Source organism: Pangasianodon hypophthalmus, chromosome 24 (assembly GCF_027358585.1).
Source record: "Pangasianodon hypophthalmus isolate fPanHyp1 chromosome 24, fPanHyp1.pri, whole genome shotgun sequence".
Taxonomy (NCBI): Eukaryota; Metazoa; Chordata; class Actinopteri; order Siluriformes; family Pangasiidae; genus Pangasianodon; species Pangasianodon hypophthalmus.
The window spans coordinates 7,615,578-7,636,714 of record NC_069733.1 but is presented as its reverse complement, the minus strand read 5'-3'; the positions used below and the strand labels follow the sequence as shown (position 1 = coordinate 7,636,714).

Here is a 21,137-nt window from a genome sequence, read left to right as displayed (position 1 = left end):
GTTATTTTAAATGACTCTTTTAAGTCAATCACAAATACCTCAATCAGAATAAGATAAGAATTTCTCAGGGTGCCATTAATTCTGATATGTTTTTGCAAAAAAAATAATGAAAATATTTTTATAAGATTCATCATCCTTTTTCATTAAGCGGTTAGATTTCTGACATATTTTTACTATTATCTTTATTTAGGATGCCAGTAACTCTAGAAAGCATTATACAACAGATGAATAGGCAAAGATTATCAAAGCAATATGGTTGAGTCAGAACTGATATGTTCACAGGATATGAAAGAGATTAGTCAGTTATGAAGTCAAAAGATGGGGAACAATTTATAGGGGAATATTTTATAACATTTGGACATCTACTGCAAACTTTTGAAGTTTTTTTCCCAAATATATTTACATACAGTATTCAACAATTTTTTCCATTTGTGATAATGAAGAAACATCTGTTAAATCTTAACACACTATCACAACTGTTATGAATCTGTATTCTTCCTTTTGTCCTAAGGCTTTAAACATTTGGACCAGGCTAGTTTTTGTTTAGTTTGTGTGTTAGAACAGATTATTCTCTAAACTGTGCTGGAAGTTGAACACTGATTCAGTTTTTTTTTTTTTTTTTCCCGAAAGACATACTTCAGATATAAAATATACCCACTGATATGTATTTACACACTATATGGCCAAAAGGTTGTGGACGATGACCATTACACCCATACGTGGTTCTTCCCCAAGCTGTTGCCACAACGTTGGAAGCACACAATTGTATAGGATGTTTTTGTACACTGTAGCATTACAGTTTCCCTTCACTGGAACTAAGGAGCCCAAACACTACAACGTGAGCTCCATGAAGACATGGTTTGTTAAGGATGGAGTGAAAGAACTCGAGTGTCCTGCTGCACAGAGCCCAGAGCACAGATTTGTTCATGTTTTCTAGTTTCCTGTTATGATATTAGTGTAATCACCTATGAAACTTACCAATACTGGCAATAAACATTAACATAATTAACCATCCACAATTCTCACACTTTATTTAAAACAAGAAAAACAAAGATATATTGAGATGCACATATAAACAAATAAACAACAAAAATAGCACTGCTCAGTGATGCAGGAAAAGTGATGCAATGTCAAAAGAAAAAAAAAATAAAGTCCAGATGACAAAATATAAAATATGGTAATATGATTAAAGAAGTGTTTCACAGCTGTAAAACTGTAACAACTAAGTGCATACTCAAAGATCCTGAAGAAGTGCTAGCGAAGAGTCTGCAGTATATTTCACAGTCAGAACTGAAGAGAGAACATTTCTAATCACTGTGTTCCAATCATGAGATGACTGAACGAGATGAATCATGAGACTGTTATAGTTTTGATACAGATTTGGCCATATCTATACTATAACTATAGAAGAGCAGATATAGACACCTTGAAAACAACTATTCAAATCCAAAACTACTGAACATGGAAAAAATCCACTTACAAAATAGTTTTGTACACAATACAGAAAAGAGAACTATCACACTGTGGAAACTGACTATTATCCATAAGCACAAATATACAGAGCCACCATTGGTGATTTCACATTCATGAAAAGATATAGAAAAATATGGTTATATAGAGATCCCTTTGAAGTGCATAATAAAGTAGAAATTTAGACATATTACAAGTCTACTGTCTGTGAGTAACAGTTATTAAAGTAATATTAATTAACAGAGTAATCAGAATGTTAAGAATTGAATACAATTCAAAATGACAAAAGGGATAAAGCTACAAAATGTAATAAAAATGTAGACCAGATTTTGCATATCAAAATTGTAATTTAAAAAACATTTGTTACATTTAAAAAAAAGTAAATTATTTTCTTTTTTTTTTAGTTCCATTAACCAAATGCTGTGCTACTAAAGATGTTTTTTTTTTTTTAAATTACAGTATTTCTGCTCTTGCAAGCCGTTTAGATCTACGAGGTGTTAGCTCAACTACGGCTTTTCTTTTTTGTTGAGGTTTCTTTTCCTCTTCTCCAATCACCTCTTTTACCTCCTCTGTCTCTGACCTCTCTTCCATTTCACTCTGACTATCTTGCAATAATCTCCTCTTTCTCCTGGTTGATCTTTGTTCAGGTGACGCTGTTGCTGATTTCCTGCCTCGAAGGATCTGTTTTGTCAACATTCCAGGCACTTGTTCTGCATCTGTGATTTCTTTTACACTTTCCTGAAATGAAGCTTTGGTCTCTTCAGCTACCTGGTTACACTCTGCGTCATTACTGTCAATCTCTTCATCCAGCTCCAAGGTGAAATTTTCATCTACAGTTACACTGGCTTCAGTCGTTTCCTCAGCATTCTTCTCACTGTGCTCTAGCTCCTCTTGAGTATTTTCAAATTCTTTAGGTTTATCAGCTACTTTATCAGCTTTGCCTGCATTGTTTTCGGACTCCATTATCTCCTCTGTCGCTGATTGTTCTTCCCTGTTCTCCTCACCCTTCTCTTCATCTTGTACCACTAGCTTACAATCTGTATCTTCTTCTGCTACATTTGGAAACTCACTCAACTGAGCCTGCTTACTCATATCTTCTGTCACTGTACTTTCTTGGCTGTTATTTGCATTTCCATAAGTTTCTTTCCCTTCTGCATTTTCCTGGTCCTCATCTTTATGGGAGATTTCTCCACCTATAGTATTGGTATCCTCTATTTCTTGAATTTTTCCTTGATCAATGGTTTCATTTTCTGCAAGTGACTTCACATCAGCCATCTCCATTACTGTTGCCTCTACAGGTGCAGAATCTTCACTGTTTGCCCACACAGTTGTTTGCCCATCATTTTCACTTTGATCTTGTTTGCAGAGTCGTTTGGATTTCCTTACAGAGGCGGCTTTGATAGTTACTGTTCGTTTTCTCAGGGACCTTCTGTCAACACCTACGCTCTCCTCTGATTGATCAAGAATTGCTTCTGTAATCGATATGTTCACAGTACTATCTTTTTCTTCTGCAAGGTGTTTTTCTTCCACTCTTTTACCAAGTTCTTTTTCAAATGTTTTCTCAAGCAACGCTTCTTCCACAGCATTATCCTGTTGGTCATTTTCCTGTTTGGAATTTGCACTTCTTACTTGTTCTTGGTTCAGGTCATCAGGTTCTTCTTTCTCCTTATCTGGTAGATCATCTTCTGCTAGAATTTCCCTGTCTGTTGTTTCTACCTCCTTATGATCAACAGCTTCTTCTACCATACCTTTTCCTTCACGAGTCACCTCCTCTACCTTTTCTGTATCATTTCCAGGTATATTTTTATCTTGCTGCTGGTCATTTCTCACCGCTTCAGAGTCAGCGGGTACTTCCTCACTGTCGTATTTTGAATTGGTCTCACGTGTCTCTTCCACACCAGTCCTGGCCTCTTCATTGCTTTGCACTGCTACTATTTCATGACAAACTTTAGTCACATGTTCGCCCATCTCTGGCTCTTCTACTTGTGTGCCTGTGAGATGTTTAGCTCTTCTTCTTGGTGTTACTGTTACTGTTCTTCGTCTGAGATGTCTTGTGAATACAGTTTCAACTTCTTCATCTGAGATCTCCTCTTCTGTATTTTCATTTACCTTTGTTTCTTTGTATAGATCTTGGAGACATCTAGACTTACTTTCTGGTGTAGGCTTCACTGGTAGAGTCCTAAGTCTGAGATTTCTGCTTGTGTAAACTGAAATATCTACATCTTGACTGCTTTCCTGAACACTATCACCTTGGGCATGTGCTGTACTCTCTTGACACTCTTTCAGAGTTTTATTTGTATCCAATTCTGTTAAAGTAGATTTTGCATTTAAGGTAGTGTCTTCTGCTTCTTTCAAATCATCTTTTACTCCTTCTGCAAGAATATCCCTGTCTTGTTCATCATTTCTAATGATTGTGTTATCCATACCCAGTTCCACTGCTTCTTCCTGTTCTATTCTTTCTGTCACAGGTTCTGTTACATCCATCTCAACCACTGCCTTCTCTTCATTTTCCTTGGTTAGCAATGCTACTTCCTGTGATTGTGTTATTTTATTCCCATCAGTCTCATTTCCATCTGTTTGTCTTTGGAAATCCACAAGCACCACAGCAGCTTTATGTAGTTTTAACATGGACGTGGACTCGCCTACATTCTCCCTGTCCTCTTCTGGTGCCAATTCTGTGGCTACGTTCTCTTCCTGTTCTTCAACAGAAATATTATCTTTAACACCTTCAGTATTATGAAGAGCCAAGATATCCTGCACATGTGTAGTTGTCTCTGAACATTCTTCAAGAACTGAATCTTGGGTTAAAATTGGATCTTGCAGAGTGACCGGTTCTGTTTTGGATTCTTCCTCCACTTTACTTTCATCACTGTATTTCTCATCCTCAAGCTTACTGGTATCAGTTGTCTCATCTTCTAAATGACTCATTGCTACATTTTTCTCATCCTCAGCTGTGTCCTTTGCAGCTGTATTCAGATCTGAGGGATCCCCTTCAGTGGGATTTACTGTCTGTATGTTCTCTCCCTCCACAACTTCAGTCTGTAATTCCTCCTTCACCTCTTCAGGCATATCCACTGCTTGTTTGCTCATTTCAAGTTTGTTACCTCTCTCTTCCTGAGCAGTTTCAAATGCAGAACTGCAGTCATCCGTTAGACTGGGGAGAACTTTTTTGACATCCAGAAGCACAACAGAAGCTTCTTGTAATGTCAAAGCCGTATCCATGACATTCTCACTATCCTCTCCATCCGCCATTTCTGTGGCTGCTCCCTGTTCTTGTACTTTGTCTTCAATTTCTTTCACAACTTCAGAAAGTTCAATGGCTGCAGCTGATTTCTCTCCAGATGTACATATTTGTTCAGCTTCTCCATGTATTATATCCTCTGGTGCCATCTTGTCTTGTTCTGTAATATCTTCACTGCTTATATTTTCCTCTACTTCATTTCCACGGGATGCCCTTATGTTCTTAATGTTCTTGTGGTCATCAGCTTCTATGTCACCCTTTTCCAAATTGCTTCCCTCTTCACAGGTGTTCTGTACAGCTGAAATCATATTTCCTAGATCACCTTCAGCAAACACATGTACAGTCTCTGACTCCATGTGCTCTCCTACTGCAACCTCAGACCCTAATATAACACTCATCTCATTATTCTTAGACTCATCTAGTTGTTCAGGTGCCTCTTGAAGCATCATGGCTTTGATTTGTTGTTTGTGTCTTTGTTGTGGAGTGGCTTTGTTTGTCAGTCTTGCAGAACTCCTGAGAACTCTTTTTGTCAGTTCACTTTCCTTGAGCCTTCTAGAGCGTCTTAATGGGGTTACTGAGCTTGCCTCTTCCTGTTCCTCTTCATCCAGTTTAAACGGAACATCTAATCTCTCACCTTCTTCATCTTCACTTGACTCAATGACATGTAGACTTTTTGGTTCCTCACCTGGTATTTCTTGAGCAGTGTCGGTCTGTTCTATTTCAGTGTGTTCAGCCTGAGATTCTGTATCAGTACTTTCTGGCTTATGAAGTTCCAGATCTACCTCCTGCTGAGGCTGTGAGGGTCCCTTAGCATCTTCACTAACATCTGTATATATCATGGAGACTTTGTTAAAATCCACAAGCACAACAGCAGCTTCTGACAGTTTCAAAGCTGCTGTGGTTTCTTCAGGGTTCTGGATTTCTTCTTTCGGCACCATTTCTGAGGCCGGTTCCTCCTTCTGCTCTTCAACAGGCTCTGCAGTAGACTGTTCTGGTGTTTTTCCACCAACCTCTATTTCAGCAGTATTCGTCTTATTTTCATGCTGTGAACTGTCTTCCATTTTGTTTTCCACTTCCATGAGGTTTTGATAATCAGTTCTTTTTTCTTCTAAATGCTCTTCATCCACATTTCTCTCTTCCTCAACATCATTATTTAAAGCTGAAATCAAGTTTTCACTACAGTCTTCAGTAGTGATGCTTACTGACTCAATTTTCTCTTCCACAGCAGTTCCAGTGTGCGACTCTACTACTTCTTTCATCTGCTCAACTTCAGGATCATCTACTGCTTGCTTAGTTTCAACTTGCTGCTTTATAGCTTTGGGCTTAGAATTTGCTTTAGCTGCTTTTGTAGAACTTCTGAGAACTCTTTTTGTCAGTTCCCTTTTTGCAGCCTGCTGCTTTGGTCTTCTAGAGTGCCGTAATGGGGTTACCAAATTTGTCTTATCCTCTTCCTCTTCAGACAGTTCAATCTGATCATCTGATTTCACCTTTTCATCATCTTCACTTGACTCAATGATATCTTTACTTTTTATTTCCTCATCTGGTGTGTCTTGAACAGTCTTTGTCTCTTTCAGAGCCTTCTCTTCTTGAAACTCCATCTTGTTTTCATCTGTAGTCAACTCTGAAACTCTGTCTATATCCATTGTTATAACTCGCTCCTCAGTTTTGCTCATTTCTTCTGTTTCTTCAATGCTGCCATTTTCAATTTTGCCCATAACCTCAGCTGTGACATTTTCATTTTCTCTCATTTCCACTTCTTGCTCTTTTTTAGAGGGTTCAACTTTCTGGTTTAATCCGTCTGCTTCTTTTTTCTCTCTGTCATCAGTACTTTCTGGTTGTGAGGTTCCCTTCGCATCTTTGCTGGCATCTGTATGTGTTGTGAAATCTTTGTCTAAATCCACAAGAACAACAGCAACCTTTTGCAGTTTCAAAGTTGAAGTGGTTTCTTCAGTGTTCTGGACAGTGTCTGCTGGCACCATTTCTGAGGCTGGTACCTCCTCCTGCTCTTCTGCAGCAGATGGTTCTGGTTCTTTTCCTTCAACCTCTATTTCAGCTGCATTTACATCCTCAGCATCATGAACATCAACAACTCCTATTTTCTCACCATCCTTATTTGTCTTGCCAACTTCACGATGAAGACTAAGATTAATATCATGAATTTTTGGTTCCTCACTTTGAATCATGTTATCGTCTTTCATAGGTTCCTCTTCTTGAGACTCCTCCATCTTGTTTTCATCTGTAAGAGTTGGCTCTGGAACTCCATCATCCTTGGATATAATGTTTTCCTCAATCTCTATCTTGTCATGTCTTACTTCTGTTTCTCCAATATTGCTATTTTTAATTTTGTCCTCAACCATCACCACATTTTCATTGTCTGCCACTGCCACTACTTGCTGTTTTTCAGTGGGTTCAAAAAGAGCGACAGCAGCTTTTTGCTGTTTCAAAGCTGCTTCTGTGTTGTTATCATCCTCTGCTCGAACAGTTTCTGAGGCTGTTTCCTCTTCAATGTGTTCTGCAGCAGATGGTTCTGATGCTTTTCCATCAATCATTATTTCAGAGGCTTCAGCATTATTAACATCTACAATTCCTATTTCCTCACCATCCTTGGTTGTCTTGCCAACTTCTGCTGCTGCTGCTGTCCCTTTGTCTTGTTCTTCATTCCTCAACTTTTCATCCATCTTATTTTCATCCTGAAAACTATCTTCCATTTTGTTGTCCACTTCCATGAGATTTTGATCATCAGTCAGTTGTTCTAAACAGTTCTTTTCAATATTTATTTCTTCTTCGTTGTCCTTAACAGTTGCAATCAGATTTTCACTACAGACTTCAGTGATGATGCTTACTGACTCGATCTTCTCTTCCACATTCTTATTTTCAGCAATTTCCTCTACCTGCTCTTTTTCAGCAAGTTGAGCCTGACATTCTGTCTGGATTAATCCTTTTTCTTTAGGCTCATCTTCTACTTGTTTGATTTCCTCCGGTTGCTTAAAAGATTGGGTTTCTCTTGTGTACACTTGTTCGGAAGTGGCTTTACATGTTTTCTTAGAAGAACGTCTGAGAACTCTTTCTGTCAGTTCACTTTCTGCAGCCTGATCATTGAGTCTTCTAGAATGCCTTACTGGAGTTTCATAATTTGATATTCGCTTGTCACCATGTTTCCCTTTTGAGCCTGAACTGTATGCCATGTTTGAGGTTTCCTCTTGTTGAATCAAAGTACTGACTTTCTCCTCTTCGTTATCAGGACTTGGTTCTTGGTCTTCGGTTTCCTGTTCTTTTTCACATAAACCCTCCTGAACCGTGCCAGTCTCTTCAACTGTCTCCTTCTCTTTCACCTGCTCACATTGCTCTTTTTCTACATCATCTTTAATTTCTTTGGCCTCTCCAGCTTTTTCTTTTACCTCTTCAGTTTCTGTTGACAGCTTAACAACCTCTTCCACCTGCTGAAGTTCTAAAGGTTGGAGATCCATTGGAACAATTGTGGCTTCAAAAGTTGTCATGATTTGTGCATCCTCACTGCCCTTTAGGCTTTTGATTTCCATAACAGGAGTTATTTCAAACCCCTGTTCTTTTTCTGTTTCTGACTGAGAGGTAGGTTCAGGGGTCAATTTGTTTTGTTCCTCACAGTGAAGATGAGTAATCTCTGATATGGGGGTCACGTCATGTGTCATTGTCTCCATTGTGTCCTACAAAAAAGAAGTCATTATCACACACATAGCTCTTTGAAATATAGAGTCTCATTTCTCACCAATGCATACACACTTTTGTGCACCATGTAAACCGCAGATACACAAATTTCTATGCACAGAATGTGATTTAATCAGGTTAGTCATGTGTGTGAGGATGTGTGTATATTTAGAAGTACTCCTGACCATGTGTATAGTAGAACAGTGTAATCACATGTAAACTAATAATTAGAAGCTCCCAATCCACTGATTGTCACAATCATCTCAGCCTAAATGACAGAGTAACTGCTAGGGCTTTTAGCTCCAGGCACATTTCAACAAGAAACTAGAGACAGTTTTGGCGTTTTCCAACAAACTATTAGCTGAATAATGATACGTCTTATCTGCAATCATATCGCTCACACTGAAATACATTACATTTACAAATATAATAAAGACAACAATTATGAGATATTTATATGCCATCACAGGTTTTTGCAAATGTAATTAGGGCAAGAGATTGCACACACACACACACACACACACACACACATAGCCATAACATCATAACATTTTAGAGTGAAGTTGTTTACCATATGCAGCAATTTGGGGCTGTGCATTCATGTATGATAAATGCCAATTTTCTAGCACATATTGGCAGTTTTTACACAGAATTAAAACTTCTATGCACACTTTGATAATTGAGGTCACAGGATATGTAAAATTTAGTACTTCAATAAAATATAACACTTATGCATACCTTGAGTTCAGGCCCTTTCAAATTCAAAGAAAGTTTGCTATCCCCATGCACCAGGTCATCTTCTACACACTGAACATCAGGCTCAATGTCTTCTACCCTGCATCACACACATTATTTTGGGTTTTATGGAAGATGCACAGTTAAATTAAACTTAATTAAGCTTTCTAACTGAGCTGCTATTATAATAGGTAAAGCTCAGGTAATAAACTTGAATGGTGCATGTTAATGGTTTGAAAGATAACCTGATGATTTGCTCAGTTGTCTCTTCTGTGTCTGCTCCAAGTTTTATATGCTTCAGATTGCTGCTTCTGCCACGAGCTGTACCTGGTGTGTCCTGCACCCCTGTAATGATAGTGAGAATACAAAAGAGTGCATAGGAATTTATGTTTCCAATTTATAGTGCTTGATTTGTTAACATATAAAATATGTGGCAATAATGACAAAGTTAGTCTTTACTTGAAACTTGAAACTTTGCTGAGCTAAACAAAAATAACTAAAAACAACTACCTTTAACAATAACATAAGTATTGCCCATAAAACTGGATACTAATTTGAAATACCTTTATTTCAACCCACCAGGGCCCTATTTAAAATTCTATATGAATGTGCATACATCATCTCAAATATGGTTGTTTCAATAGAGAAAGCAATAATCAGCATTTTAATATTGACTTTTTTAAGGGGCCATCTGAGAGCAGAGTGTGTGTCTATATTTAACTAAATCTCTCAAATATAACACTGTAGTGAGAACATCCTTGACTTAATCCTTGGTGTAGATATAGAAACACAGTGACCCTGCAGCGGTGTGAAATTATCTCTGATTATTACTTCATTTAATTTGAACTATATCTGAGCCATAATATGTGCATTTGCCCTACTGTGCTTAGCTCTAGTGAAAATCTCCAAGACTTAACAACTGGTTTGCCTTCTGACTTCACAGAATTAAAAGTGAGTAGTTGAGGCTCTACGTTATATAAGGCTGCCCAATGCTGCCCAATTATGTCGTCCAAAAACGAAAAAAAAAAAAAAAAAAAGTGGTATAAGGCTAGCTCTCTCGTATAATAGGTGTTCAAAAGTCTAAAGTTAAATGAAAGGAGAGCCTTGTTAACCAGAGAAAGGCTTACAGCTCTTACACCAATCATTGTATTCTGTATCAAAATTCAATTTCCCCACGACCTGGTGATTTCCTATCAAGAAATTAACCGAATTAAACAAAACTTACTAGCTTTTATGCCTGAATTTTTAGCACCTCCTTACCTTTTAGATCCATTGCTTGTAGTCTTCTGGCTATTTGAGTTCTCTGAAAAGGGCTTCCTACACCCTCTATTTCCCACAGTAGCTCTGTGTCACCTGGATAAAGGCTCAGATATTTTTTACAAACTGTAACAAGAAATTTACAATGTGTAAGAAATAATAAAAAGCCACTGACAAGCTACAGGATGAAATCTGACTGGTTTATAGCAATACCTTTGTACATGGCTGGTGAAAGTGGATATTTCAAACCCATGAAATCTTTTCTGAAGCTGTCAGTAAAGTCCTCCAGCATTTGGAGACCATGTCCATTGCCACGGTGACATTTCCGGATGAATATGGTATCCATGACAGGAAGCTGATAACGCTGGGTCAAGAAGCTATTGCATAATCTCCCTAATATTGAGAACAAATAGAGAAATGGGAACGTAATGCTGTGGTTGCTTTGTAAATATGTTAATGCTGGTCTTGGGTTCAGATAATATGCTGGAAAAAATAGGAATAATTGGTAACTTCACCTAACAACTCATAATACTGGTTCTCTATCCCACACCGCTTTTAACAAAACAATACACTCACACTTAAACTTTTCTTCAAGTCCAAGAGAGGACTTGTGTAATTTGGAAGGTTCACACATGTAGGATTGAACAACTCTGATTTGTACTACTGTGTTTCATTCTGCCTGAGCGTAGGAGGCTGGGAGTCTCAGACAGAGAGAGATGCTCATTACAATATTGGAACATGGCCAAGTCTCAGATCAGGCTGATCAATTAACTCAACTGTTTTATCATATTTGCAGCATGTTTTTTTTTAATAATTAAACATTTTAACCTCTAACTCTTATCTACATTGAAAGTTTACAACTTAGACAGACAGACAGATCATACCTTCAGGTTGGACTGAGTAAAAGCCAATGGCCTCGCCATTTTTCCAGAATATTTTGGCAATTTCATCTTCTCCATGACAAAGAAAGGGCACATCGTCTCCAGCCTTCTCTTTTGTTCTATATATTATTCTGTTAAGAACATACAGAACTATCCTCTCTCCAGGGGTTCTGACCTGAGGTTAAAAGACAAAATGTTCTTTCAACATTCCCCTTATTTTTAGTATTTGGTCATTTGGGTTGCAGATGATACTGAAGTGGCTGTAAATGGCAGTAACCTTGATCAGTCCTGTTCGTGAGGAGTCTGCTGTTTTAAGAATATCTTCAGCTGACCACCACTGATCCAGCAGGTAGAGTCCAACAGCTAACAACACCACCACACAGAGGACATTGCATTGTTAGTGTTAACAATAACAATGCACTAACAATTCGTCAATTTAAAATATTCATGTTTTTATTTAATATATGCATGTTACCTTTAAAAGGGTCTTCAGGTGAAAATAGTGCAAGGACCTTCTGTTTACTGTCACCTCCATAGAGGGGGACAAAACTCACATTACAGAGGCCAATCTCTATCTACAGCATGACATTAAAAAAAGCAAAATAATTGATAGTCATTAAGATTAGAACTACATTATTATACATCATTGTATTTCTATATTGACTTGCTACTTGCACATGTGAACTAATGCAGTGTAGTTTACTTACAAAGGCTGGTTATAATCTTTATAGCTTTATCTATTTCCAAGACAATACTTATCAAAAGTGAACTTAAAGTTAAAACATTCCAGACAAGAAACAGCAGGCTGCTCTTACTTTCTTGGATCCAGGTATGCTGAGGTACTCATGTATTTCTGAATTTCTGTAGAGAAGTTTAGACATGTAGTCTTTCGCTGATTGCTCCAGGGATTCAGGATCCGCAGTGGCCAATATATCCACCGGGAACTCCATCCTGAGGAAGAAACATCATCAGTTAGTTCACAAGTTCTGAAGTAAATACTGTAAATCACTTTAAGTCTGTGCCTTTAATTAGAAGGCAGGGGATATGCAATATCACTTACGGTAAATCTCTGATACTCGTATATTGCAATATGTGGTTTACTAACAGGATACTTTCCAAATAGAAAGGCCAAAGGAAACTGAAGGAAGTTTGATGAATGATGAACACTGACTTAAACCAGTCTACATAGTATTGCATGAATATTTTGTAGTGTTTCTGTCCAGAAACTACTAGTACAACTAGCAGCAAAAACTGACTCAATGCCTAAAAGATCAGTGTACCACTAGTATAAAACTCCATGCTGATTAACAAGTGGCGTGGCAAAGGTGCCAAGCTACTGCTTCTGGTGTGGATGATGGTTTTGCCACTTGCTTTATTACATTCAACCAGCTGCCAGCTAAACAGTTAGGTAACTGTTTTACTTAAGTCACCGTATAACTGTAACGACTTAAAACATAAATATCAGAAGACTGTAAAATATTTGATCCATTATTTTACATTGATCATATAGAAAAAGCATAACTGAGATTTTCAGTGTCTACGGGGAAACCAGTAGAAAAGCTGTGTACTGATGAGGCTAAGGAATGTAAGTATCAGATCTCTCCTGGCTCCATGGCTCCTGAGGGTGTAAGGGATTAAAAGATAAATTGGCTGATAAATGTTTTCAGTTTCAAAAAGGAAATGATTAGAATTAGTGCCTCATGATACCGCTCTGGAAGAGGTTTGAGCAAAGCAAAAACAACAAAGTAACAACTCAGAGAATCATTATTATAAGCCTTAGGGTCCTTCTGGTTGCATATTTTCAAACAGCCTCATTAGACAGTGTTCAGCCCAATACTACAGTAAAAACTCTCACTGGAATGAGAATACACCCTCAAATTCCTCTAGCACATTGGTGGGTTTTATAGAGGAGAATTCTGAAACATGACTAGTGCCTAAATCCACAACAGATGCAACTGCATAAAATCAATGCTGCCCTATCCATCCATCCAGCTTTTTTTCTGTTAAGGATTTGTATTTTAAACCTTCTTTGCTTTTCAGCTTCGGGATGATTTTTAATGCATATGCATTGTCTAGTCGGTTTCATTCGAGGCAGGTGAGTTCTGAGTAATCAGGTGTGGACTAAGCCAACTGGTTCAAGACCATCTGAGCGACGTGGTCTGGTTCTCGTTCTCACTGCAAATGGAGAAAGAGATTTGATGCTGAATCTACAGCTGCCAGCGAACCAAACATCACGCTGTGTATTTTGTGTTGAAGGCAGCAGTTTTTTGTAGATGTGAGTTACTAAACTGAGCCACAAGGTGCAAACTGATCAGAGCTGTAGCACAGCAGAAATATTATGTGTTCTGGATATTTTGACTGATGAGCAAAAAGAGTAAATTAATGCTGGAAGCAATGCAAAAAATGCTTTAACCAAGTTATTTTTTTATATAATTATATAATCATTTATTTGGTGCTGGCTCGATGTTCTCTGTGATCAGGTGATTTTTGCCATATGTCTGACCTACAAATTCGATGAGTATGTATTCAGCCGTATATGCCCCTCAGGCAAAGTTTTTTTTTTAAACCAAACCAAATCAAAAAGCCAGACTAATAGGTGTGAAAGTGGCCTTAGAGAACCAGTTGCACGGCACAGTATTAACATAAGTCTATTTGCTTCCACATAGCCAGTGAAAATCAGGTAACAAGTGAAAATCAGGTAACAAGTGAAAATCAGGTAACAAGTGGACTCATGTTTTGTTTTTTTCCAGATCAGAAGTTCTTTGCTCTTTTTTCTTTTCAAACTAAATAGCAGCACGCTTTGATGGAAACAAGGTTGATGCAGTTAGGGCCGGGTAATATGACAATATAATATCGATATCACAATGAATTATGTCACAATTTACTTTTCTGAGATATCGTATGTATTATAATATCTTTTTCTAGCAATTTATTTTTTAAAACTAACAATCACAAATTCTAATTGGAAACAGCTGATTTGATGTTAAAGCTTTGTACTGTTTACAGTAAATCTCTAAAACTGTGAACAGAGTTTTCCCTCCTTTCCCGGCTTTTCAGTGTTAATCTGTAAAGATTAATATTTACAGAAATAAATTATCATTAAACTCAGTTTTTAACATTTTTTGAATGCAGCACTTCTGTTTTGCTTGCAGTTTTTGGCAAAACTATATCATGATACATATTGTGCATCATAAAAATGTCTTAGTATCGTGATATGATAATTTGTTCATATCGCCCACCCCTAGTTGCAGTTCTCCTCAAAAGTTGATGCTTCTGCCAATTCCCACCTTGACATCATGTAGTCTGTGGGAAACTTGGATTCTGATGGTTTGCATGTCCATGTTTTCAGTGCATACACCAGTGTACTAGTGCATGCATGTCCTAAGCAACTCTGAATTTAGCAGTGGGGTATCAAGCTGCTTGGTCAGTAAGTCAGTTGGTGAGAAAAATGCGATTTTTTTTGTCATCCGGCAAAAACAACACTTCTCTCTCTGTTAGAGGGCTTTTAATGCTCTGGGCACCCTGCCAGATACAGTGATGACGAGGGCTGTCACAATTACTCACACAATTAAATTAGAGTATGTATTTATTTAAAAATTCTTGATTACAATTTACCGTTTCGAGTATTCGGCAAACTGGCAGAGGCACGGCAGTGCACGGACGACAGTCCATTCAACAAATGACAGTGAATGTCAGCTGTGTGGGAGCACTTTACATTAGATGTGAAAAACAATGTTGTTGTCTGCCGTCACTGCAAAAATGAACTCAAATACCATAACAGCACATCTTCAACACTGCAGCACCTGAAAAGGTGACCTCCAGGTTTCACAGATCCGCCGCCAGACACAGCACAGTAAATTCACTACTAGATAGATTTGAATAATTTTGAATAATCTTAACTTGCACACCTGTTTGAAAATGACGTGTATGACATGTGTGACATGTATGATGTGTGTGATGTGTATAATATATTCGCATCGCATTATGAAAGAGGTTTTCACCACTTAAACGCGTGTCAGATCGCAAAATTTAATATAAAGTAGACAGAAATGATAATTATCTCTGACCAAATGTGAAGTAAACCTGTGAATACATCTATATTTTTCCAAATGTGCACATTACTGTTCATCATGTGTTTCATAATAAGGTCATAACTCCTGCTTCAAGTTCGCACGTTTCCATGGTTACTCATTGCACAAATCAAGGAATTATAATCACTATATCATTTCTATCATAAAACAGTGGTCAAATATCAAATATTGAGTGATAGAATCTTTTGAATTATATATAGTTTGGCAAGATTAAATAATTATCTTAAGTGAGCTTATTGTTCATGTAAGTCTATTTTTATTGTGACTTAAAATATCTGATTACTTGATTACCAATATAATCGATAGTGACAGTCCTAGTGACGACTGGAGGTCACATTATATGGGAGAGCTAAAAATCGAATACAGTCCCCTCCGAAAGTATTGGAACAGCAATACTAATTCTTTTGCTTTTGCTATACAGTAAAGACATTTGGGTTTGAGATCAAAAGATGAATAGAGACAATAGATCAGAATTTCAGCATTCATTTCCTGATTTTTACATCTATACGTGTTAAACAACCTAGAATATGGCACCTTTGGTGGCAGACCATCCAATTTTTTGGTGAGCAAAATTATTGGAACAGATAGTCCTAAAATAAATGAAAGTAAATCACACTTAATATTGTTTAATAAATTGTTTGCATATCCTTTCCTTGCAATAACTGCATCAAGCCGGCGACCCACTGACATCACCAAACTTTTGCAATCTTCTTTTCCAGGCTTGTACTGCAGCTTCTTTCAGTTACTGTTTGTTTTTGGGGGGGTTTCAGTCTCACCTTACATGTATATTCATGTCAAAATAAACTTGTATTAATTTCTCACTATTTATTCACTCCCTGACATTTACAGCCTTCAGGAGTTATTTCACAACAAAAAATTAAAGAGAAAAAAATACTGTAACATGCCCAAACAACAGATCCTTTCCTCTAACTACTATCAGATAGACACAGATCTGAGGGTCACATGTGAAATCTACAGAACGCTACACAACCACTGTTTGGTCTATAGCACTGAGAACCGTTGTGCTCCATACCAAGAGACGCTGCTCCCAGTGTTTAACCTCAGACATATGCTCTGTAAGGACATGCAATTCTGAGTGTGTTAAGTGCAATTTGGAGTGTGCTAAGTGCAATTCGGAGTGTGCTACACACAGGTGAGTGGGCTATACAAACCACCTGTAGTAACACACTCTTTTCTCTGAATGTACACTGAACACTTTTTATAGACACTCCCTCACACAAAGACTCAATTTGACAATATGTTTACTGTGCATTGCACTGCTTCCCCCAAAATATCTCTTTTGCACAATTTCATGTACAGAATATCTCTTTTGCACAATTTCATTTATAGTATGTATATATGTATGGTCAGCTTCATTGTTTTTCTTATACTTCTATTGTTGTATGCTCATATTTATGTTTAACTTGTATGTAGCACCGTGGTCCTGCGAGACACGACATTTCGTTCCACTATATGTCCACACATGTAGCAGAATGACAATAGAGCTCGACTTGACTTGACCTGACTATAGGAAATACAGGAAGGACACAGATATCCTCCAGACATGGAGAACATTTAGAAATGGGATCAGTTTAATGCACAACAGATATACACACACAAACAAACATGACAAAGTCTCCATCTCCTGCTGGTAGCCCCTAACCCCGCCCTCCTCTGGTTTGGCAAGTTTAGAGGCAGTGCTAATGAGAATTGTTGTATGTCTATGTCAGGGTGAATTTATTTAACACCTAACTCACAGGTTGGAAAGAACAACTTTGTTTTCAAAGAAGAATCCATGAAAAGGTAGTACAATTTTCCCTGGTCTGTAAAAAAGAAACACCATAGTAAAGCCACAGAGTAGAAGGGGGTGTGTTCCTGTGTAGTACAAGTTTCAGTGTGCATGTGCATGTATGCACGTGCATGTGCGTGTGTGCGTGTGTGCTTGCCTTGTACGAATCTGCAGTCAATGGCTCCCCTGTCAAGGGATATTACCAGTGAAGCAGAAAAGCGAGTCCGTGTGTGAGAATGTGAAGATTCACTGAAAACCAGCTTCCATACACTCCCTCCAAGCCTGCACAGCCGCACAACTCAATACACACGCTCTCTCTAGCACTGACGCACTTTCACACAGAGCTCAACCCTGACCAGCAACCATGCAAAGATACTTCACTGAAGACTTGTTCTTAAAGATTTCCTCAGCTGCAGCAGCATGTTGCATTATCTAGCTTTATTTTTAATATGCTGTGATTCTCAAGACCTCAGCATATGTAAGTATTTGAAAAAGAACACAGTGTACCTTTCAGATCACAACACTCAAAGCCCATCCCCCAAGGTAATGTCAGCTTCACATGGACTTAGTCAAGCAGCTTTTTTTCCCAGCCAGTAATTTGGAATCATTTTAACCACAACATCATGCCAACTTATATTTTTAGAATTAAAATACGAAATTAGTCGCTCTGCTCAAACAGCACTGCAAACTTCTGTGTGCACAAACAAACCATGCACTGTTAGTTATATAACAGTAGCTAAATGGAGTCAAATAGTCAAACATTTTTATTTTCAATTTTTATTTTAAATTTCGAGTTTTAGGCAACTGCATTTCCACATGGTTTAAATGTACACATGTTAAAATAACACAGATCTTCACATTGCATCTGATCAGTCTTTAATTCCTGGACATATTTTCAAGTAGGCTATCTATTATTTCATGCAATTAATGTTTTATTTCATAACAGTGTTATGTAAGTAATATGTTTACACACAAAGAATAACATTGTTATTCAGCCAGCCATAAAATTGAAGGAGAGGGAGGGTGTGAGTGAGTGAGTGAAGGCTGTAAAAAATAAATCTCAGAACTTTTTACATCCTTAAAAAATCATGCCAACATGTGCACTGCATCTAAAAAAAAAGATTAATATTTTGCATATTTGTGATAAAAGCATCAAGGGTTAACAAAGTTCCAGAGCTGCCATACTGACTAAACTCAGGCAGAGGGTGTGTGTGGTTTTTTTTTTTTTTTTTTTTTTTTTTTAGGTGGTGTAAGTATCTCTTCTTCTAACTTAAAAATAAGAAAATCATAGATCAAGCATAGACACAACTTGTTTATAGCCTAACTGTAGCTTAGTTTGCAGTTTGCTTTGTTTTGTGTGTGTGTGTGTGTGTGTGTGAACAAATCAACTTCTAGTGTTTAATATCCTCCAAAGAAGAGAGCTGAATTTGTAATTTAAAGCTGCAAACACTTTTCACTCTCCAAAACAAACACACCATGCCACCTCAATGTAAATCATTACCAATGCCAGTAGTGCAATTTTCCACTAAATTTGAGCATGCATAAGGAAGTTTATGGTTTATGATATTTAGTCTGTGCAAGTCTGTGCAAAGCGTTTCCTCGCGCACCTTGTGTTCATTTTACGTAATAAAAAAATCGACTGTGCAATATTTACATTTGATTTAAAAAATAACAATGGATGCATTATTTATAAAAGGTCCAGGTGAGTGAACGGGGTAATGAACACTGATCCACAGTGCTGATGCTTTCTCGGCACGTCGCGCTCTAACACTTTGTCCTGATTCGGAGGAAAACAAGCACGGGCTAAATGCACGCGCTCGGTAAGCGTGATACAGACACAGAGAGAGAGAGAGAGAGAGAGAGAGCAAAACAACAACACTCACCCGAAATATGTTCAGTCTCCCCTGAGCGGCGAAGAAACTTGTTTTTTAATTGTTATTTAATTTTTTTTACTGTAAAGCACTGCTAGTATTGCGTGGTAGTTTATATAGTAGCTGAGTGGGCAAAAATGGCTGTGAGACGGGATGCACGCCCCCTCCGGCCGCGCGCGCTCACAGCCGCAGCTGGAGCAACGAGCGCGCGCTCAAGCCTGTTGCGTAACCCACATTACCGCTAAAACGCTTCAGAGGCTTCGGTGTAAATTTGGAATAGGCCACATGTCCTACCTGACTAGACAACCTGCTAAACACTGAAAACAGTGACTAGTAAGCATCCATAATGTTTTAATAGTTTAAAAGTTTCAGTTTGGATCCTAACAATGGAGCTATTTTGTACAAGGTGTTCACAGTAAACTGACCAAAATGAGCTACTTCCTAACAAAGTAGCCCAATAAGATCATCCAGTTTTATCTTACTTCACTTCAGCTTGAACAAAGTACCCAACTGAGCCCTGAATATTCAGTGTGGTTTCTTGTGAAGTGCAAAACAAAAGACAGGCTTGGATTTGCCTGAGGCTTTTGGCTCACAGGCTAATCATGGATCACAAAATTACACTTTTATAGTCGAAAAGTGGCTTCAGACTTTGTTAGGAAGCAAATAGCTTAGACCGTGACAAACCCAGTCAAAGAAACTTCAGTAGATCATAGCTAAAACTGCTACACATACCACAGTGTTTTGCTGTTATTAGGGCCTCATAGTCACTCCTGTTTTTGGACAAGATTGATGGAATTACAGTTTCTGCCACAGGGAGAAGTGCAAAAGCAGCAAGTTCCTGGCATTCAAAGCAGCTCAAGTTAGACCTCCTGTGTAACCCTGTGACTGGTTCCTGTAGGTTTTATGCATGTTAACTCACTCAGAGTTTTAGACAACAGCAACAATTTAGAACCTTGTACATAATAGACCATTAGCATTTTCTTGATGCCAAAGTGTTTTTCTCTCAAAAAAGACACACTTAAATGGTTAAACTAGGAGGAACTCAAAGGACGTCCTGACTCTCACAATCTTTCTCTTAGTGTCAAACTATAGATTTAGTCTGGTCTAAATTTAGTCCCTCAGTCACTGAATCATCCTTGTAGGTACTGCCCTCAGGTGGTGCAGCCAGAGAAGCAGCTTCTGACTGGGGAAATGTTAAATCCCTGGAAGTGTCATGAGGAGGGCCTGGAAGACAGATGCAAAATGCAGAACCTCTTTGATGGGAACAAAAACACTGAGAAACAAACAAAACACAGAAAAAGGAACCAAAAACTAAAACAACAAAGGGCTAGGCTTATGCTAGGCAAGGCAACTTGAACTAGAAAACAAAAGCTACACACAGTGTAAACAGTAACCATAACCATAATCTACACAAACTAAGCTCCCAAAAACAAAGAGGGAAAACATGGAACTTAAATAGGGTGAGATAATGGGGAAATACAAAACAGGTGTGCAGGATCACAACAGGAAATGGAGCAGCGGGGTGGGGTGGGAGGGCAACAGCGAGTCCCCCTCACTGGGCTCGTACCTTCTCCTCTTCACATCTATACCACTTTGCTAAGGTGTTATACCACTTGTTGAGCTGTTCCCTGAACTGGAGTTGGTCTTGCTTGAGGAGAAGGACCCACTCCTGCCATAGCGCTGCTTGTTCTGCTGCATCCACATTTGGTGGGAGCATTCTGTCATGAGGAGAGTCCAGGAAGACAGATGCAAAATCCCGAAGCTCTTTAATGGGAGCAAAAACTCTGAGAAACAAATAAAACACAGGGGAAAAGGAACCAAAAACTAAAACAACAAAGGACTGTCCACAGTGGCCATGACAGGAACAATACAAATATAAAGTTTAAAAATTTCAAGATTGCCACTCTTTAAGTTAGGAATAAAACATGACAGAACATGCTATTATAGGAAAATAATCAAATACAGGTTGGTGTGATGGAGCCCAATGCAAAGGGAGTTAAATTCTCACTGAATTTGAATGTTTTCATGTAACAGCTTGTCCCAAAGTGTTTTAGCCCGCTGATACTACAGCAATTTGCCAATGATTAATTTTAATTGTTTAAAAATCATTTCATACTT

The 21,137-nt window shown here is 38.1% G+C and overlaps 1 protein-coding gene across 2 annotated transcripts; it reads right to left on the bottom strand.

Annotated features, from left to right (window-relative positions):
* Positions 1 to 1,005: 1,005 nt before the first annotated feature.
* fam169aa (family with sequence similarity 169 member Aa) lies at positions 1,006 to 19,189 on the bottom strand. Of its 2 annotated transcripts, none has more exons than XM_026931385.3 (10): positions 19,032 to 19,189; positions 12,084 to 12,219; positions 11,744 to 11,843; positions 11,546 to 11,631; positions 11,272 to 11,443; positions 10,601 to 10,780; positions 10,391 to 10,513; positions 9,376 to 9,475; positions 9,134 to 9,230; positions 1,006 to 8,394 (listed from the first exon to the last, which is right to left on the bottom strand). In XM_026931385.3, exons 2-10 carry the CDS (start codon positions 12,216 to 12,218, stop codon positions 1,924 to 1,926), a joined length of 7,464 nt encoding a protein of 2,487 aa, XP_026787186.3. In that variant the 5' UTR covers position 12,219; positions 19,032 to 19,189; the 3' UTR covers positions 1,006 to 1,923. The 2 variants fall into 2 exon arrangements, with proteins under 2 accessions (XP_026787186.3, XP_026787187.3); XM_026931386.3 differs by having other exon boundaries at positions 10,391 to 10,483.
* Between the last annotated feature and the right edge of the window lie 1,948 nt (positions 19,190 to 21,137).

Coding starts and splice junctions, on each gene's coding strand:
- fam169aa (XM_026931385.3), bottom strand. CDS start 12,218: ATGGAGTTCCCGGTGGATATATTGGCCACTGCGGATCCTGAATCCCTG. Junction 9,231..9,375: donor ACAACTGAGCAAATCATCAG/GTTATCTTTCAA, acceptor TGTGTGATGCAG/GGTAGAAGACATTGAGCCTG. Junction 8,395..9,133: donor TGAAAGGGCCTGAACTCAAG/GTATGCATAAGT, acceptor TCTTTTTTGTAG/GACACAATGGAGACAATGAC.